The sequence below is a fragment of the Erinaceus europaeus genome, chromosome 4 (genome assembly GCF_950295315.1).
Source record: "Erinaceus europaeus chromosome 4, mEriEur2.1, whole genome shotgun sequence".
Taxonomy (NCBI): Eukaryota; Metazoa; Chordata; class Mammalia; order Eulipotyphla; family Erinaceidae; genus Erinaceus; species Erinaceus europaeus.
Window position 1 is genome coordinate 100,310,636 of NC_080165.1, and position 21,010 is coordinate 100,331,645.

The following is a 21,010-nucleotide window of genomic DNA, read 5'->3' on the forward strand; positions in this document are numbered from 1 at the left end:
TTGTTGTTTTATTGTTGTTGTTATTGATGTCGTCATTGTTGGATAGGACAGAGAGGAATGGAGAGAGGAGGGGAAGACAGAGAGGAGGAGAGAAAGAGAGACACCTCCAGACCTGCTTCACTGCCTGTGAAGTGACCCCCCCCCTGCAGGCGGGGAGCCGAGGTTCGAACCAGGATCCTTACACTGGTCCTTGCACTTCGCGCCACCTGCGCTTAACCCACTGTGCTATGGCCTGACTCCCAAATCAGTATAATTTATAAATTAAATAACTAATTAGCTAAATATTGTAAAAGATTTATTTATTAACATGAGAGAAAGAGAAAGACAGCCAGAGCATCGCTCTGACATTTGTGTTGCTGAGCTCGTCAGGACCTCATGCTTTTGAGTCCAGTGCTTTATCCACTGGGCCACATCTACATTTAGGTGCTAACCCAGAATCTATCTGGGACCCTCTCCTCATTCCTACAGACACTCTGTCTTCTTTGGCATCATTGTCAGCTCTGCAAATGATTCCCAAATTGATACTCTCTGCCATACCTCTCTCCTCTACTCAGGGCCCACATTCCCAAGGGCCCAAGGAATGTGTTTATTTGAGTACCTTGTCAGTTGGTTTCAGAATGAAATTAATCACCCTTCCCCTGAAACAGCCTGTTCTCCTTACCTTCCTTGTCTCTCCCAGGACCCAGATAACAACCACTGATCCAGGCTGCTGTGACTGTGGAAAAGTGACTGGAAGGTAGGAAAGGTCTAGAAGTGTGGGTGATGTGGGGCTACATTTACCTGGTGAACTTACTGTGTTAAACTATGATTTAAAAGAAGTTGAGACAGCAGCCAGGGAGAGGTTCATGTGTGAGGTCCCGAATTCAGTCCCCAGCACCATGTGTGCTAGTATGTGATGCACCAGTCCATTCCTTTTTCTCTCTCATTAAATAAATAAACAAATATTCAGCTAAATAGAGAAGGAGATTGAGGGGGAGGAGATGCAAGAGAGGCAGTGGCAAGGGGAACAGTGAGGACACCCAGGTGGATGCCTAGGAAGTAGTTCAGGAATCACTTCAGGAGACCACCTAACATGTGGGAATTTCCAGAAGGAAATCTGTGGGACAAATGCAGAGGAGGTAAATGTGGGTAGGGGCTTCTAGACTGAGTCTACTGAATTAGGAAGTGAAATGAGCAAAATGGTTGCCTGTGGAAGATAATTCCAGATAAGAAAGGCTAGTAGCAAAAAGAGTTGCCAGGAAGCTTCCACTGTTGTCCAGGTGGGAGAGATGGGACCTTGGCTCATGGTGATGGCATTCCCATGGGGAAAAAGAAAGAAAGAAAGGAAGGAAGGAAGGAAGGAAGAAAGAGAGGAAGGAAGAGGCGCCAGAGAGGTAGCTCAGTGGGTAGGCCTTGTATGAGTGTGGCCCTGAGTTTGATCCTCAGCACTGTATCAAAACAAGAAAAAAACAAAAACGGGAGTCAGAAGGCAGCTTGCCCACTAGAGTCCTTACCTTATGAGGCCCAGGGTTCAAGCACCGGCGTGATATGTGATACTGTGGATGGTACCAAGAGAACTCTGTGTATGGTGGAGCAGTGCTAAAGTCGTGCTCCTTTCTCTCTCCCAATAAAAAGAATTAAAATATTGGACCCAAGAAGACACTGGGTTCATTCCCTCACTCCACTTCTTTAAAAAGTCACCTGGGAGGTAGTGCAGTGGATTAAGCATTAGATTCTCCCTCTCTTTCATAAATCAATCAATCTCTCTATGAACTGGGTAGTGGTACCACCTGGTAGGTCACTCATGTCATCATGTAAAAGAAATCAGATCCAAGTCCCCGTCCCCACCCACATGAAGGAAGAAGCTTCATGAGTGTTGAAGCAGAGCTGCAGGTTTCTCTCTTTCTCTCTCTCCCCATGCCCCGGTTTCTCTCTTGTTATTAAATAAATAAACAAATAAGAAAAAAAAAAAAAGATGAGGCTTGGCAGATAGCATAATGGTTACGTAAAAAAGATGTTCATACCTGAGCTTCCAAAGTCTCAAGTTCAGTGTCTAACACCCCTGTAAGCCATCAAAAGGGAAACCGGGAGGCGGGCAGTAGCACAGTGGGTTAAGTGCACGTGGTGCAAAGCACAAGGACTGGCGTAAGGATCTTGGTTTGAGCCCCCGGCTCCCCACCTACAGGGGGGTCGCTTCACAAGCGGTGAAGCAGATCTGCAGGTGTCTTTCTCTCCCCCTCTCTGTCTTCCCCTCCTCTCTCCATTTCTCTCTGTCTTACCCAACAATGACGACATCAATAACAACAATAATAATAACTATAACAATAAAACAACAAGGGCAACAAAAGGGAATAAATAAACAAATAAATATTTTTAAAAAAGAGAGAAACCACAGCATGGCTCTACCAAATATGGTCCATTTTTTTATATATTTTTTGTTTTTGTCTTTATCTTTTTAAAAATAGTTATTTTTTATCACTTTAAAAGATTTATTTATTTTGGATAGAGACAGAGAAATAATATATATGTTTTCCTTTTAATCTGAGCTCTGCTCAGCTCTGGCTTATCATAGAACGGGGAATTGAACCTGGGAGCTCAGAGTCTCAGGCATGAGAGTCTGTTTGCATAACCATAATACAAATTTTATAAAAATAAAGTAAGACAAAAATTGTAGCAATGGACTCTAGTCTATAGACTGTAGGAGTCAGGAAAGATGCTTTTGATGGCAGAGATTAGGAAGCTGGGCAGGAGAACCGTTCTGAAAAGCAAATCACAGAAATAGAACAAAAGGACTGACACAAAAGGCTTCAGAATTTTTAGAAAGTAGCATAATGTCTCCGTCTCACAGGCAATCACAGAAATGCAAATTAAAACAACAATGATTTATTTTTCAACTATCAAATTAGGCACACGCATGCACACACACAATTTTTAAAACAATATTACATAGTACTGGCAAGGGTGCTAATGATAGAGGAACACGGTGACATTAACTAAAGACTAAATGCACAGAACCTCTCTGGAAGCAAGTTTTTAAAAATAATATTTTGTATCTTTTCTTTTCTTTTTGCCTCCAGGGTTATCACTGGGGCTTGGTGCTAGCACTACAAATCCACTGCTCCTGGTGGACAGTTTTCCTGTTTTGTTGGATAGGACAGAAAGAAATTGAAAGGGAAGAGGAAGGTAGAGAGGGAGAGACAAAGATAGACACCTGCAGACCTGTTTCACCACTTGTGAACCAACCCCCCTGCAGTGGGGAGCCGGGGGCTTGAACTAGGAACCTTGTGCTTTGTAGTATGTGAAATTAACCTGGTGTGCCACCACCCAAACCCCAATATTTTGTTTCTTTGTGAGAGAGAAATGAAGAGTAAAGAAAGAGAACCAGAGCATCTTTCTGGCATATTTGATGCCAGAAATCAATTTCAGGGCCTCATGTTTAAGAGTCCAACACTTTATTCACTGTACCATCTCCTGGACCACAAGAAATTTTTAACATATTTTTATTCATTTATTTTAGATAGAGATAGAGAGAAATTGAGATGGAAGGGGGAGATAAAGAGGAGGAGGAGAGACTTGTTGCTCTGTTTCACTGCTTGCAAAGCTTTCCTCCTATAGGTGGGGACCGGAGACTTGAACCTGGGCACTTGTGCCACAACGATTTTTTAAAGATTAATTTATTAATAAAAAAGAACCATAGATTACTCTGGTATGTGCAAGCTAAGGGTCTTTTGCATAAATATTAAGCTATCTCCCCCACTCAATTTCTTTGACTCTATCCAATAAAATTGAAAAGAAGGAAAAGAAGGAGAGGGGGAGGACAGGGTAGATAGCATAAAAGTTAAGTGAAGAGACTCTCATATCTGAGGCTCCAAAGTCCCAGGTTCAATCCCCTACACCACCATAAGCCAGAGCTGAGCAGTGCTCTGGTGAAAAGAAGGAGGGGGAAGAAAGAGGAGAGAAAGCTAGAGAGAAAGAGAGAGAGAGAGAGAGAGAGAGAGAGGGAGAGAGAGAGAAGAAGAAGAAGGAGGAGGAGGAGGAGGAGGAGGAAGGGAGGAAAAGTCAAAGAAGTTGACGTGAGACCAACACTTTTCTTGAGCAGGTGTTTGAGACTAAAGGCAAAGCTCAGCTAGTCTGGTTCTGTGAGAGGCCACACCCCAAACTTCCTGACTCTGAAGAGGAACAGGGGCACGAGGACCTGAGATGTGATGGTTATGAACCATCAAGGACACGCAAAGAACAACTGGTTTATAGGGCCAAGGAAATAGCTCACTTGGATAGTGCACTGCTTTGCAATGTGCACAGCCCAGGCTCAAACCCTGCCTCCACTGCGTTAAAGAAGGCTTCAGTGTGATGATCTCTCTCTCTCTCTTACTTTTTTTTCTCTCTCTCCCTCTGTTTCTATCTACAAACAAGCCATTCATGATGCCCAAGACCAGGCCCATGATACCTTATTCCCAGTTCCACAATGGGTTAAGAGCAAAACATTAGAAGGCCAACTCACCTGGTTGAGTGCACATGTTATCATGCACAAAGATCTGGGTTCAAACCTTTGCTCTCCACCTGCAAGGGGAAGCTTCACAAATGATGAAGAGGATCTGCAGGTATCTCTCTCTCTCTCTCTCTCCCTCCCCTTTCAATTTCTCCCTATCCTATCAAATAACAAGGGGACAAAAAAAAGTAAAAATGGCTGCTGGATTCATTGTGCAGGAACCGAGGAGGAGAAGGAGAAGGAGAAAAGTGAAATGACCTCTCTTGGATGCATCAGTGCATCTGTAACATTGAGATGGTGTTGCCTCATTGCCATGATGTGGTAGAATTCCTTAGCTATCCATTGTAACCGCCTCTCACACACAGGACATACAATCTCTATCCCAGGACCCCATCTGTGGACCAGTTCTCTCAGAGCAGAGTGAGGGCTGTTCCTGGGTTTGAGGCCCTCCTTTTTTTTTTTTTATATTTATTTTATTTATTTATTCCCTTTTGTTGCCCTTGTTGTTTTATTGTTGTAGTTATTATTGTTGTTGTCGTTGTTGGATAGGACAGAGAGAAATGAAGAGAGGAGGGGAAGACAGAGAGGAGGAGAGAAAGATAGACACCTGCAGACCTGCTTCACCGCCTGTGAAGCGACTCCCCTGCAGGTGGGGAGCCGGGGTTCGAACCGGGATCTTTATGCCGATCCTTGTGCTTTGCGCCACCTGCGCTTAACCTGCTGCGCTACAGCCCGACTCCCTGAGGCCCTCCTTAACTCAGCTTTATTCATTAATAAACTTACCCTCTTGGTCCAGGAGGTGGCGCAGTGATAAAGCTTTGGACTCAGAAGCATGAGGTTCTGAGTTCGATCCCCAGCAGCACATGTGCCAGAGTGATGTCTGATTCTTTCTCTCTCCTCCTATCTTCCTCATTAATAAATAAAATAAAATCTTAAAAAAAAATAAAATAAAACTCACCCAACACCTCCCCCCCCCCATTAACAGGAGATAACTAACTAGGGTGAGACAAGCTCATGAGGATGGAGCCCACATCATGGGATCAGTGCTCCTGTAAGTTCTTTAGACAGAAAAGATGAAGAAAAGATCTCAGCCTCTCAGGAAAGAGGGAAGAACAAAATAAACAAATCTGCAGGTAAATTCACAGGATTTCTCTTTCCCTTCTGACTTTTCTAAATTCTGTTTGACAGTTGAAGCAAAAATTATCATACCATCCATGTGGCTCTGAATGTATGAGGCAGCCAGGGAGGTGGCCCAGCAGGCAGAGCACCGGGTTTACAAGTGTGTGTCCACCAACTTCAGTCCCCAAAACTATGTATGGGGGTGGGAGGCAATGCTCCGTTTACTCTCTCAATCTCACTGTCTCAAAGTAGATACATAAACATTAAAAAATAATAAGTTTAGGGTAAGGAGGCCAGGCGGTAGCACAGCAGGTTAAGTGCACATGGTGCAAAGCGCAAGGACTGGCATAAAGATCACGGTTCCAGCCCCCAGCTCCCCACCTGCAGGGGAGTCGCTTCACAAATGGTGAAGCAGGTCTGCAGGTGTCTTTCTGTCCCCCTCTCTGTCTTTCCCTTCTCTCTCGATTTCTCTCTGTTTTATCCAACAACAACAGCAATGACAACAATAACAACAAAAAAAAGGGCAACAAAGTGGGTAAAATAGCCTCCAGGAGCAGTGGATTCGTAATGCAGGCACCAAGCCCCAGCAATAACCCTGGAGGCAAAAAAAATGTTTAGAGTAGGAGTAGATAGCATAGTGGTTATACAAAGAGGCTTTCATGCCTGAAACTCCAAGGTCCCAGGTTCAGTCCCCTAAACTACCAAAAAGCAGAGCTGAGCAGTGCTCTGGAAAAAAGAAAAAAAAATTTAGGGGTGGAGGAGACAACATAATAGGCACAAACAGACTTTCATGCCTGAGGCTCCAAAGTCCCAGGTTCCATAGCACCACCATAAGATAGAGCTGAGCACTATTCCAGTTTTTTTTTTTCTCTCTCTCTCATTAAAAAATAAGATGAATAAAAATATACATGATAAAACAAGGGGTTGGGTGGCGGTGCACCTGGTTGAGGGCACATATTACAATGCTCAAGGACCCAGGTTCAAGTCCCCGGTCCCCACCTGCAAGGGGGAAAGCTTCACAAGTGGCAAAGCAGTGCTGCAGGTGTCTCTCTGTCTCTCTACCTCTCTCACCCACTTCCCTCTCAATTTCTGGCTGTCTCTATCCAATAAATAAATAAAGATAATTAAAAAAATAAGATAAATAGTAAAAAAAAGTAAAGGTTTAGTGCCCCAGGAGGTGGTACAATGGTTCCTGTATTCCATCCCTAGCATCACAGGTGCTAAAGGGATGCTCTGTTTCTTTCTTTCTCAAATAAATAAATAAATAAATATCTTTTTAAATGTTAAAAAGTTTAAATATATGTAGATGAGGTATTTAAGACAATTATAAGTGGAGAGGGTAAGAGATTAAATGCAGATGAAGCGAAATGCTGACGAACATGTGGTGATGAGTTAGTTACGCCCACACCAATAAGTCACACCCACACTGGATGGGTTACACACACACTGGATGGGTTACACATACAAATTACACACACTGGATATATTACACACACCTAAATAAGTCACACATACATTGTTCTCAGCTGCCTTTATTTTATTATTTTTTTCTTTCTTTTTTTTAAATATTTATTTAATATTTATTTATTTATTCCTTTTTGTTGCCCTAGTTGTTTTATTGTTGTAGTTATTATTGTTGTCATCATTGTTGGATAGGACATAGAGAAATGGAGAGAGGAGGGGAAGACAGAGAGAGGGAGAGAAAGATAGACACCTGCAGACCTGCTTCACCGCCTGTGAAGCGATGCCCCTGTAGGTGGGGAGCTGGGGGCTTGAACCGGGATCCTTAGCCGGTCCTTGCGCTTTGCGCCACGTGCACTTAACCCGCTGCGCTACCGCCTGACTCCCTTTATTTTATTTTTTAAATAGTGAGAGAGAAGCAGAGAGAATGAGTGACTCTGGGCAGCACTGCTCTACCACTCATAAAGCTTCATTGCCGAAGGTGGGGACCTGGACCTTGAATCTGGGTACTCTCAAACGGTAAATGTGTGCTTTATCATGTGAGCCACCACCCAGCCCTGATAAAAAATATTTTTTTTAAAAAAAGCTAATACCTGTCTGTAGGAAGTATATGGTTTAGGAATACACAATCTGATGAGATGTGAAACGTGTAACCTTGCAAAGATACATGAATCTTTGAAACATGTGTAGCCTACACCCTATACCCTAAAACATATATAGCCTTATACCTCAAACACAAAACAACAGGTGAATCCACCTATTAATCTTTTCTTTATCTTTATTTATCTATTTGATAATTGATTGAGAGGGAAATTGAGAGGGAAGAGGAGATAGAGAGGGACAGAGACAGAGAGACACCTGCAGCCTTGCTTCACCACTTATAAAGCTTTCTCCCTGCAGATGGGGACAGAGGGGCTCAAACCAGTGTTCTTGTGCATTGTAGCATGTGTTCTCAACCAAGTGTACCACCACCCAGCCCCCCTAGTAATCTTAATAGCACAGAGAGAGGGATAGGTATGACATGACTTTAGAGTGATGAAATCAGCAGTGTAAGACACCACTCCATGAGATGGTGTTGTCGGAAAACAAAGTGGGCACTTGATCCAATCTCTAGACCTTGCCACTAATCTATAGGAAATCCAGAGGACACGGGAACATGGTAAATAAATGACACTCTGGGAGTACAGCCTGATCCTACTCAGAACATGAGAAACTTAACAAGGCAGTTGTCTAGTGTCTTCAACCAATCAGTTGCAAGAAGAAAATGAAGAGAGTAAGTGTATAAATTCAGAGTTATCTCCAGTTAGAGAAGGGGCACCATAGATAAAGTGTTAAACTCTCAAGCATGAGGTCCTGAGTTCAATCCTTGGCAGCTCATGTACCAGGGTGATGCTCTGGTTTTTCTCTCCTCCTATCTCTCATTATAAATAAAATTGGGCAAGAGATAGAACATAGTGGTTATGCAAACAGACTTTCATGGGGCTGGGTAGTGACACACCTGGTTGAGTGCACATATTACAGTGCACAAGGACCCAGGTTCAAGCCCCCAGTCCCCTTCACAAGTGGTGAGGCAGGTCTGCAAGTGTCTCTGTCTCCCTCTCTATCTCCCTCTCCCCTCTCAATTTCTGGCTGTCTTTATCCAATAAATAAAGATAATAAAATAAAAATGTCTACAGGGTCACGCAGTAGTGCAGTGGGTTAAGCACATGTGGTGCAAAGTGCAAGGACCGGCAGAAGGATCCTGGTTCGAGCCTCAGGCTCCCCACCTGCGGGGGAGTCGCTTCATAAGTGGTAAAGCAGGTCTGCAGGTGTTTATCTTTCTCTCCCCCTCTCTGTCTTCTTCTCCTCTCTCCATTTCTCTCTGTCCTATCCAACAATGAACAACATCGACAACAATAACCACAACAAGGCTACAACAACAACGGCAACAAAAGAGGGAAAAAAAAATTTTTTTAAGTGTCTTAAAAAATAAAAAAGTATTTTCATGCCTGAAGCACCAAAAGGTCCTAGGTTCAATCCCCAGCACCACCATAATCTGGGAAAAATAAATAAATGTCTTTAAAAACAAAACAAAACAAAAAACCAGTTGTCTAAAATACATGTTAATCAAATGTAATGCATGCATTTTGTTTAAAGAATTATTCATTTATGAGAAAGAAGGAGGGGGAAGGGAAAGAAGACAAGGAAGGGGGGAGAAACCAGAGTATCACTCTGGCACATGCAATGCTGGTTATTGAACTCAAAACCCCTTACTAGAGAGTTCAATGCATAACCCAATGCAGTACCTCCCAAGTCAGAGCACAAGTTTTTACTTGGATCCTGATTCAAATAAGCCAAAAAGTCATGATAGTATTATGGGCTGGGGTTACATTCTTACACTAATGAAGCCCTTAGTGTGATCCCCAACACTGCAAAAACAAACAAATATCATAAATGGAAGAACAGTGCTTTATTCTCTCTCTCAAGATTTTATGCACAAAGCTCAAGGACCAGGGTAAGCATCCCAGTTCGAGCCCCCGGTTCAAGCCCTCGGCTCCCCGCCTGCAGGGGAGTCGCTTTACAAGCAGTGAAGCAGGTCTGCAGGTGTCTTTCCCTCCCCCCTCTGTCTTCCCTTCCTCTCTCGATTTCTCTCTGTCCTATCTAACAACAATGATATCAATAACAAGAATAAAAAACAAGGGTAACAAAAGGGAAAATAAATAAAATATAAAATTTTTTAATTACATTAATTCTTTAAAAAAAGATATTATTATTTTAAATTACCTTTATTTACTTATTGGATACAGACAGCCAGAAACTGAAAAGGAAGGGGGTGATAAGGAGGAGAGACAGAGAGACACCTGCAGCCCTGCTTCACCACTCTCGAAGCTTTCCCTCTGCAGGTGGGGACAGTGGCTCGAACCTGGCTCTCTGCACTCTGTAACATGTGCGCTTAGCCAGGTGAGCCACTGCCTAGCATTATTATTATTATTATTATTATTATTATTATTATTATTACCAGAGCACTGCTTAGCTTTGGTTTATGGTGATATAGGGGATTGAACCTGGGACTTTGGAGGCTCAGGGATGAGAGTCTTTGCATAACCATTATACTATCTAATTCATATATATATATATGTATATATATATATATAATTAATTTTCCAGCTACTGGGGAGGGGGTGGTATATGGAGATTGGGCGGGGGGAATTGTGTGGAGTTGTACCCCTCCTACCTTATGGTTTTGTTAATTAATCCTTTCTTAAATAAAAAAATAAATTAAAAAATAAAAATAAATAAATGAATAAATAAAATTAAAATGTTGAAAATTAAAAAAAAAACTATAAATAAACTTTACCTTCAAGGAATTTCAAAATAAATATGAAAAATAATACAAGGTCACTAAAAAAAATTAATTTTCCCTTTTGTTGCCTTTTTTATTGTTGTTGTAGCAATTATTGTTGTTATTGATGTTGTCGTTGTTAGATAGGACAGAGAGAAATGGAGAGAGGAGTGGAAGGCAGAGGGGGAGAGAAAGATAGACACCTGCAGACCTGCTTCACCACCTGTGAAGTGACTCCCCCGCGAGTGGAGAGCCGGGGGCTTGAACCAGGATCCTTACGACGGTCCTCTACTTGGCACCACGTGCGCTTAACCCACTGTGCTACGTCCGACTCCCATATCCCATAGTTTATTTTAATCATTTAAAGAATATTTTTTATTCGGGGATTAATGGTTTACAGTCAGCAGAAAAATACACTAGTTTGTACATGTGTAACATTTCCCACTTTTCCACATAATAATTCAACCCCCACTAGGTCTTCCTCTGCTATCATGTTCCAGGACCTGAACCCTACCCCTCACTCCAGAGTCTTTACTTTGGAACAATACATCATTTTATTTTAATTCTTAAAGTTGAATATATATATATATATGCTTTTTTTAAGATTGGAAATACACACTACAATGCTGACAAATAAAATGGCACAATGCCTGGTCTTAGCTATAAAATAATGGTGTTGGTACTTGGGGATGTAGATAAAACAAAATTGACCACTCACTGCCAATTCAGTGGTTGAAGCTGGGTGGGATACACAGAGATTTATTAGATAATTACTTATTTTTGTAAGTATTTGAATTATTCATAATTAAGAGAAGATTAAAATAAATAGCAGGGGCTAGGTGGTGACTTACCTGGTAGACCTCACATGTTTCCATGCACAATAAGTATTGAACTCTCAAAAAAAAAAAATTGGACTCTAAAGCATGAGGTCCTGAGTTCAGTTCCTGACATCACTGTGACAGAGTGATGCTCTGGTTCTCTTTCTCATAAGTAAATAATATTTTTTTTTAATTATTGATTTACCGGGGAAGCAATTACAGAAGCCAGACCTTCCACCTTCTGCAACCCACAACGACCCTGGGTCCATGCTCCCAGAGGGGTAGAGAAAGAGAAAGCTAGTGAGGAGGGGGCGGGATATAGAGGTTGGGTGGCGGGAATTGTGTGGAGTTGTACCCCCCATCCTATGATTTTGTTAATGTCTCCTTTCTTAAATAAAAAAAAAAAAACTAAAAAAAAAATTATTGGTTTATTTTGAGTAAAGACAGAAACATGGAGAGGGAAGAGAAATAGAGAGAGGGAGAGATAGAGACACCTCCAACACTGCTTTACTGCTTATGAAGCTTCCTCCTCTGCAGGTGGGGACAGGGGGCTTGAACCCTGGTCCTTGCACACTATAACATGTGCATTCTTTTTTAAAAATTTTTAAATATTTATTTATTTTCCCTTTTGTTGCCCTTGTTGTTTTTTATTGTTGTAGTTATTATTGTTGTTGTTATTGATGTTGTCATTGTTAGATAGGACAGAGAGAAAGAGAGAGAGGAGGGGAAGATAGAGAGAGGGAGAGAAAGATAGACACCTACAGACCTGCTTCACAGCCTGTGAAGCAACTCCCCTGCAGGTGGGGAGCCGGGGGCTCAAACCCGGATCCTTACTCAGGTCCCTGTGCTTTGCACCACCTGCACTTAACCCACTGTGCTACCACCCGACTCCTAACATATGCATTCTATCAAGTGTGCCACCACCCATTCCCAATAATTATATATATACATATATATATATATATTTGTTTTTTTTTTAATTTATTTGAGAGGATAGAGAGAAATTGAGAGAAGGGGAGATAGGGAGAGAGCAAGAATAGCACCTGTAGCACTGCTTCAATGCTTGTGAAGCTTCTCCCCTACAGGTGGGGGCTGGGGGCTTGAACTTGGGTCCTTATGCTTGGTAATGTATGCATTCAATTGGGTGTATCACCCCCAGCCCCTTGTAAATAATTTTAAAGGAATATCTTCTTTATTTATTTGTTTGTTTGTTTGTTTATGTTGGATAGAGACAGAGAGAAATTGAGTGATGTGGAGATAGATGACAGGGAGTTGGACCCCTACCTGTGGTCCATAAGTTCCCGTGCCTCTTCAGAATGTTGCTGTGGGGAGGCCGGTGCCAGGCAAAGGGCATGATCTTCTGGGAAGCTTTACAGGGCAGCTCCACCATCTCTCCTACCTTGGCCAGCACCAACTCTATTCCCAGAGTGGGTGGGGGTGATGGGAGCAGGGCTAGGAAGCAAAGAAGGAGGTTAACCCTCTGGTCTACCCCTGCCTCCACCCTCCACCCCAACCCTCAACCTTGGCATTTCCTAACCAGCCCCTCCTCACAGGCCTCTCTGCACCTGGACCCCACATCTGAGCACTCACCCAGTGGGAGCACCAGAAGCAGGTGGCTGAAAGAGGTCACCCAGTTCATTGTGGCTTCACAGATGCAGTCAGGGGCCTTGCCTTCCTGCAGAAAGGGTGCCTGAGAAAGATCCAGCATTAGTCACCAGGCATTTCTTTCGTCTTTTTCTTCCTTCCTTCCTTTCTTCCTTCCTTCCTTCCTTTCTTTTTAAATACTTTATTTTAGATACACAGAGAGAGAGAGAGAGAAAGAGAGAGAGAGTCCAGAGCATTGCTCAGCTCTGATTTTCGGTGGTGTTAGAGATTGAACCTGGAACCTCAGAGCCTCAGGAATGAGAATCCTTTTGTCTTTTTGCGTAATCATTATGTTGTCTCACAAGCCACCACCACCACCCCCTTTTTTTTTCTTTTAGAGAGAAAGAACACTGGATGTTTTCTCTAGTGCGGTGTGGGCCAGGATAGAACCCGGGTCGCACACATGGCAAAGCAGTGCACTATGCAAGTGAGCGATTTTACCAGCCCTTTGTATTTCTTCTTTTTTTAATATATATTTATTTTATTTTATTTATTCCCTTTTGTTGCCCTTGCTGTTTTTTTTTTATTGTTGTAGTTATTATTGTTGTTGTCGTTGTTGGATAGGACAGAGAGAAATGGAGAGAGGAGGGGAAGACAGAGAGGAGGAGAGAAAGATAGACACCTGCAGACCTGCTTCACCGCCTGTGAAGCGACTCCCCTGCAGGTGGGGAGCCGGGGCTCGAACCGGGATCCTTATGCCGGTCCTTGTGCTTTGCGCCACCTGCGCTTAACCCGCTGCGCTACAGCCCAACTCCCCAGCCCTTTGTATTTCATGGGAGAGAGAACCTATTCTACAAGGTGCCTGGGGTCAAACCCAGCACCTCACATGTACCGGTTCTGTACTGGACACGCTGAGCCATTTCCCCAGATGTTAATCAGTAAGCAGTTTCTGGTCCTGGAACATGTGCATGTCGAGGAAGGGGTGGCAGTGGTGGTGGTTAAGCAGTCTCTCCCCTCAGGGCCCCTGCAGTCAAGCCATGGTGCCCTGTTCTCTGCCAGGTGGGGTCAGAAAAGATTCACAGAAAAGGTGGCTCAATGATGGGGCCTGAGACCAGGGGACTAGCCTAATCAGCAAGGCTCTTAATTCATTTACTTCAAATATGTTTTTAATTTTATTTGATAGAGACAGAGACATTAAGAGGTTAAAGGGACAAAGAGACAGCCTGCAGCACTGCTTCATCACTTCTGAGGATTCCCCCCTGTGGGTAAGGACTGAGGCCTTGAACCCAAATCCTTGTGCACTGTAATGTGTGTGCTCAATCAGGCATACTGCCACCTCAATATGTTTTTAGTAGTGACTTACACAATTATAAGTCTAGAGGCTAGGTGGTGGCTCACCAAGTAGAGCACACACATTACCATGTGCAAGAACCCTAGTTCAAGCCTCCAGTCCTCACATGCAAGGCAGAACTTCATTAGTGGTGGAGCAATGCTGCAGTTTATCTCTTTCATCCTCTATCAAAAAGTAAATAAAATATTAAAAAAAAAGAAAAGAAAATGACCACTAGGAATAGTAAAGTGATACAGGTACTGAGACCCAGTGATAACCCCAGTGATAAAAATAAATAAATAAAATTTTTTTTTTAAGAAAAGAAAGGGAGAAAAAAGGGAGGGGCATGGAAGAGATAGTGTAATGGCTGTGCAAAGAAATTCTCATGCCGGGGGCGGGCGGTAGCACAATGGGTTAAGCATGGCGCAAAGCACAAGAACCAGCATAAGGATCCCGGTTCGAGCCCCCGGCTCCCCAACTGCAGGGGAATCGCTTCACAAGTGGTGAAGCAGGTCTGCAGGTGTCTATCTTTCTCTCCCCCTCTCTGTCTTCCCCTCCTCTCTCCATTTCTCTCTGTCCTATCGAACAATGACGACATCAGTAACAACAATGATAATAACCACAATAACGTTAAACAACAAGGGCAACAAAAGGGGAAAAAATAGCCTCCAGGAGCAGTGAGTTGTGGTGCAGGCATTGAGTCCCATGCCTACAGCTTTGGTCCCAGATTCAATCCCCAGTACCACCATAAGCCAGAGCTGAGGAGTACTATGGTGAAAAATAATAAATAAGTAAAACTTAATTAATAACAATAAAAGAAAAAAACCAGGATTATAAGATTACAGTGGTATAACACCACTAGAGTTCAACTCCCCCAGCCCACCCCCCCCCCATACACATACACACACACACACACACACACACACACACACGAATGTCCTTGAATCTCAACGGGGATGCTGGCACTTGAACCCAGGCACAGAGGAGTTGGTGAAGCATTTTATGTAGAAAAGTACACTGCTAGAGTGAACAATAGAGCTTCTCAGGGCTGAGTGAAGGGTGGAGCTGGAAGCGGCTGCAGGGAGAAGGGAGAACAGTCACAGGTCAGAGCTCAGCAGAAAGATGTAAAAAGAATGTCTGGAAAGGAGTTCTGAGGTGAGGAGAAATGGCAGAGACTGATTCCCTGCTTTCCATTGGATGGGCCCTCAAAGGCCTCCTTCAGGGAGGAGACAACATAATAGTTATGCAAAGAGACTCTCATGCCTGAGGTTCTAAAGTCCCTGGTTTGATCTCCAAGAGCACTCTCAGCCAGAGCTGAGCAGTGCTCTGAGTAAAAAAACAATATAGGGAGTCGGACGATGGCGCATCGGGTTAAGCGCAAGTGGTGCAAAGCGCAAGGTCAGGCATAAGGATCCCGGTTTGAGCCCCCAGCTCCTCACTTGCAGGGGAATTGCTTCACAATCAGTGAAGCAGGTCTGCAGGTGTCTATCTTTCTCTCCCCTCTCTGTCTTCCCCTCCTCTCTCCATTTCTCTCTGTCCTATCCAACAACAATAACATCAATAACAATAACCACAACAACAATAAAACAAAAAGGGCAAAAAAAGGGGAAAAAAATTAATAAATAAATAAAAAGTAAAAGGAAAGGAAAGCATACACTCTACTGGATACGTCACCTCCCAGGCCCCAAAGATTTACTATTTATTATGAGACGAAGCAAATCAGAGACACAAGCAAGAGAAGTCTGCTCTGGTCCTATTTGGTACTAAGGTTCAAACCCAGGGCCTCAGGCTTTCAGTGCATGTGGTCCACCTCCAAACCACCTCCCTAGGACATGACTTGCCCCCAAAGGGTGGTCACTCTTCCTTGCTCCTTGATCCTGGGATCTGTGCAGAGGGCCATACCCTGCCTGCCCCCAGCTCTGTGCCCCGCACCCACCATGGCTCAGCTTAGAGGAGGAGGCTGGTTCCCAGCTGCTGCATGCTTCCGCTGCACCCCAGAGAGATGGCCTTTGATCCCCACATCCTCAGCCTCCCCTCCCTCAGCTCTGCCCTCTTACAGTAGCATCCTGTACACCACAACCCCTGAGAGGCAGGGCCAGCTTACTAGTCCCCAAGCCTGGTGTGTGTGTGCCTATCTCCCTACCCCACCCCCTCTTCTGCCCACATCTGTGCATTTCTGTTTGTTTCCCCTCACCGATACCTGTCTTCAGCTCCCTGAGTCTGTCTTTCCTCCTCTAAGCCTCTCACCCAGGAGGCAAACCTGGTCCTCCCTGGCTGGGACAATCCCTGTTGTCCTCTCTCTTTTCATCTCTCCCTTCTCTAGCCGCCACTAAGCTCTAGCCCCTTCTTGTCTGGAGACAGCATCCTAGAGTCTGGTGGAAAGTTAGGCTTTGACCCAAGGGATCCCACAGAGCACAGGGCAGGTGCTGGGGGACAGCTCTAGGTTAGACAGAAGGGGAAAGGACAGGTGTTAAGAAATCCTAAGGCTCCAGGGGAGACAAAGACAGTGACAGAGCCAGAGCAGCTCATTAAAGCACCAACCCCCCTCCCCCCCACACACACATACACACACACAAAAAATCCACACTCACACACAAAGCCCAGGGTTCAGGGCGGGGTAGACAGCACAGTGGGCATGCTTCGATGTCCAGGTTCAATCTCCCATACCATTATAAATCAGAGACAACCAGTGCATGCACTGATTTAAAAAAAAAAAAAAAATTCGGGAGTCGGGCAGTAGCACAGCAGGTTAAGTGCAGTTGGCTCAAAGCGCAAGGACCAGCATAAGGATCCTGGTTTGAGCCCCCCAGCTCCCCACCTGCAGAGGAGTTGCTTCACAAGCGGTGAAGCAGGTCTGCAGGTGTCTATCTCTGTCTTCCCCTCCTCTCTCCATTTCTTTCTGTTCTAGCCAAGAATGACGACATCAATAACCACAATAATAACTACAACAATAAAACAACATGGGCAACAAAAGGGAATAAATAAATAAATATTTTTTTAAAAAATGTTTTAAAAAAAGTTCAAAGCACAGGGTGGCACAAAAAAAAAGTAGCTTTAGGGGGATGGGGAGGAGAAAAGAAGAAGATCTGAAAGGCGAGACACCAGGAAGGCAAAAAGACCAAAATGGCAACATATATTGCATGCTCTCTGAGGGGCTGAGGGGCTGAGGCTACAGCTGCCCTCAACTTGGCCCCCCAGTATGGGATGGGGAGCGGGGCTGAGGAGAGGAAGAGGGCATGGCCCCACCACAGTGACAGTCTGTGGTCCCACAAGCACTTTTATCTTTTCCCCTGGAGCCCCCAGTCAGCCGTATCAAGCCCAGACGCGGGATGTGCCCTCTACCACACACACCCTGCCTAGAGCTCGCCCGCTTCACAGAAACTTCCTAGAGACTGTGACCCCTCGAGGGAACCTTGTGGTTCCGTGGCTTCAACCTCCACCATCCTCTCCTTTGCCTCAGACACCCACACAGTAGGGAACTATGCCCCCCACTTGTCCTCTCCCCCTCAAAATTATGAAGAGCTCACTTAATCTTAGAACCTTACAAACAACCCATCTGCCCTCTCTCAGGACCCACCCTCATCAAAGTTGATTCACTCAACAGACATTTATGATGAGTCTAAAATGCGCCAGGCTCTTGGCCTTGCCTCACCATTAAGGTTAGGATTAGGGCCAAACGTGGGAATCAGTGCCGACCTAGAACCAGCTGCTACAGGGGGGGTCTCAATGCAAGATAGGCCTTGTCTTTCTAGTCACCCCCAAACTGAGAAAGAGGGCAGTCTTCTCTTGAGTTTTCTCTAGCCCTGTCCTCTGGGAACTCCTTCAGCCATGGTTGAAGGGCGGCCATTTTGTCTCAGACTACAAAAATCAAACGCAATACATGAGAATTCTGTCAAGACACAGAAAGTGGTGATCTCCCCCACTGGCAATCTAAAATTTTTATGCCACAAGGTCAGGATAGTCAAGAAGAACTATCCCACACAGAATGAAATCCTCAAGCTAGTGAGAACAGGGTTTTGTTTTTTTTGTTTGTTTGTTTGGATGAATTTTACTGTACAGAAGAGGCCCTTCTCCCAGGAGATGTCTCTGTTCTGGATCATAAAGCAGCAGACACCTGGGGACAGGACTTCAAGTTCTCAAGGGATGGAAAAAGGGCTGGGTATACCCTGATTCACCCCACCAAGCCTCAGAGTTTAGGGTGGCCTCTGCAAATTCTTTTCTAATCCTCTTGATCTCCTTTTCCAAAGCAGACTGAGTCATCTCAAACAAATCCTCTGGGAGACACTTTTCCTTGTAACATATTTACAGAAAAATATGCATCTACCACTGTTCCAACATTTCATATGAAAGACCTCAGGGTCAACCCAGATGGAAAATTTCAGACTCTCCATCTTGGTAGACACATTAAAGCTGAGGAAATCACAAGTGCCTTTTAAATATATTGCTTGAAAATTTGAAAGATGCACAAAATCAGTATATATATATATCAGAAAAGAAAGTCAGTGGAGGCTATAGCAAGCATATGGCCCATGACAGAGAGCACTGAGGACTTCTGCTGTGACATTTTGGCAACTTGTGACATTGGGAAAAACAATTTAGGGACAGTTTCCTCTAGACTTTTCCTTTTTTTTTTTTTTCAACCATATTTTCTCTCTTTTTAATAAGCCTTTGCTTTTCTTAATCTTTATTCTATCTCTTTTCCACTCCTCCTTCCCTCCGCTTCCCCCAACCCCCATTTCCCCTCTCTCTATCCTCATGTCTTCCTCTCTCCATCTACTACCGCCTTTTGCAGTCTGGGGTGGCATCCATTCCTTCTCTGATATTTGGAAAATCAGTCGACAACCCACCTTCCCCTACTGGACGCCCCCTGCTCTGGGCATCGGAGAAAGAGGAGCTTGGAAAAATCCTTGGTCTCTTGAAGTGACCAGTCCCAGCAGAGGACTACTGTTTAAGAAATTCTGGAGAAGGAAGGGGACCAGAACAGAGATCTAGGGCATTTGACACATCCCAGCATCTTTGGTGCCAAGTTCTCTCTCCTCCACTGCCCAGACCCACAGAAAGGAAAGAAGCAGCCTGTCCCCCTTACCTCTGGGCCTTTCCTCCACTCGGCTTTCACCCAAGTGTGCCTACACAAGGGCTGGGAGGTCTGTCTGTGCGAGCCACCTGGGTGAACACTTGTCACTTCTGCAGGGACACAGAATGAGTGACAGGAAGCCAAAAGACAGTGAGGTTCCTCCACACACCAGGCCTGGGCCAACCCACTGCCAACCCCAACGTCACCATCTGGGGCTGGGGTCCCCACCCCCTGCCTCTTTGGCTAGATGTCAAAGTGAAAATAACAAAGTCAAGGGGAAAAAAAGAAAAAGCAGAACAAGGTTGTCATTGCACATCTACAAGTCATGAGGACAGAGGAAATTGTCTCCACAAGACTGAGTGCAGCCTGGCCTGGGTTTCAGAGAAAGCAGTAGGAGGCAGGAGGCAGATGGCGGGTGGAGGCCAGCCGCTCTGATAAACCTCAAATAGCAATTTGTTCCAAGGTCCTTCAGAGCATTAGTTTAGCAGGTGCTTCCAGGGCTGCAACGCTCCCCCTCCCCCCCAAGGCATTGGAGACACGTATGGCTGAGACACTGAGTGACCAGATGGCTCAGACTCTTCCCTGAGTCTTTCTCTCTGTCCTATCCAACAACAATAACTACAGCAATGACAACAACAAATTGGGAGAAAAATGGCCTCCAGAAGCAGTGGATTCCTAGGGTAGACACCAAGCCCCGGCAATAACCCTGGAGACAAATTTTAAAAAAGTGAAAATGGGGGAGGGGCAGGCAGTGGTGCACTTGGTTAAGTGCGTACATTATAGTGCACAAGGACCCAGGTTCAAGACCCTGGTCCCCACCTGCAAGAGGTAAGGTTTACAAGTAGTGAAGCAGGGCTGAAGGTGTCTATCTCTTTCCCTCTCTAGCTCCTTCTCCTTTCTCAATTTCTCTGTTTCTATCAAATAATAAGTAAGTATTTTTTAAGAAAATAGTAATGTGAAAATGTGGGGCCAGGTGGTGGCACACCGGGTTGAATGCACACATTGCAGTCTGCAAGGACCTAGGTTCAAGCCCCTGGCCCCTACCTGAAGTGGAGAAGCTTAATGAGAAACAATGCTGCAGGTGTCTCCCTCCTTCCCTGTCTGCCCCTCCCCTCTCAACTTCTCTCTACCTCTATCCCAAAAAATAATAAAGTAAAAATGTGCACATATTATCATATCACTCTCCGCAATACAGTAAGGTGTCAGGATACAAAATTAACATTCAAAAGACAGTGGCATTCCTCTATGCTAACACAAAGAAGAAATTGAAATCCAGAAATCAATTCCTTTTACTACCACAACAAAAACAATAAAATATCTAGGAGTAAACCTAACCAAAGAAGTGAAAGACTTGTATACTGAAAATTATGAGTCACTACTCAAAGAAATTGAAAAAGAAGTGGAAAGATATTCCATGTTCATGGGTTGGAAGAATTAACATCATCAAAATGAATATACTACCCAGAGCCATATACAAATTTAATGCTATCCCCATCAAGATCCAAAACACATTTTTTAGGAGAATAGAACAAATGCTACAAATATTTATCTCGAACCAGAAAAGACCTAGAATTGCTATAACAATCTTGAGAAGAAAGAACAGAACGGGAGGCATCACACTCCCAGATCTCAAATTGTATTATAGGGCCATTGTCATCAAAACTGCTTGGTACTGGAACATGAATAGACATACTGAGCAGTGGAATAGAATTGAGAGCCCAGAAGTAAGCCCCTATACTTAAGGACATCTAATCTTTGACAAAGGTGCCCAGGCTATTAAATGGGGAGAGCAGAGTCTCTTCAACAAACGGTGTTGGAAAAAATGGGTTGAAAC

At 44.2% G+C, this 21,010-nt stretch overlaps 1 protein-coding gene across 1 annotated transcript in view; it reads right to left on the reverse strand.

Moving 5' to 3' along the window:
- The window catches only part of CD4 (CD4 molecule), a 32,385-nt gene extending 12,997 nt beyond the window's left edge, over positions 1–19,388 (reverse strand). The window contains exons 1-3 of the mRNA XM_016194275.2: positions 19,189–19,388; positions 12,779–12,878; positions 12,473–12,640 (exon numbers count right to left, since the gene is read on the reverse strand). Coding sequence (XP_016049761.1) covers positions 12,473–12,640; positions 12,779–12,827 — 217 coding nt within the window. The 5' untranslated portion in view covers positions 12,828–12,878; positions 19,189–19,388. The remainder of the gene's footprint in view (positions 1–12,472; positions 12,641–12,778; positions 12,879–19,188) is intronic.
- Positions 19,389–21,010: the final 1,622 nt, after the last annotated feature.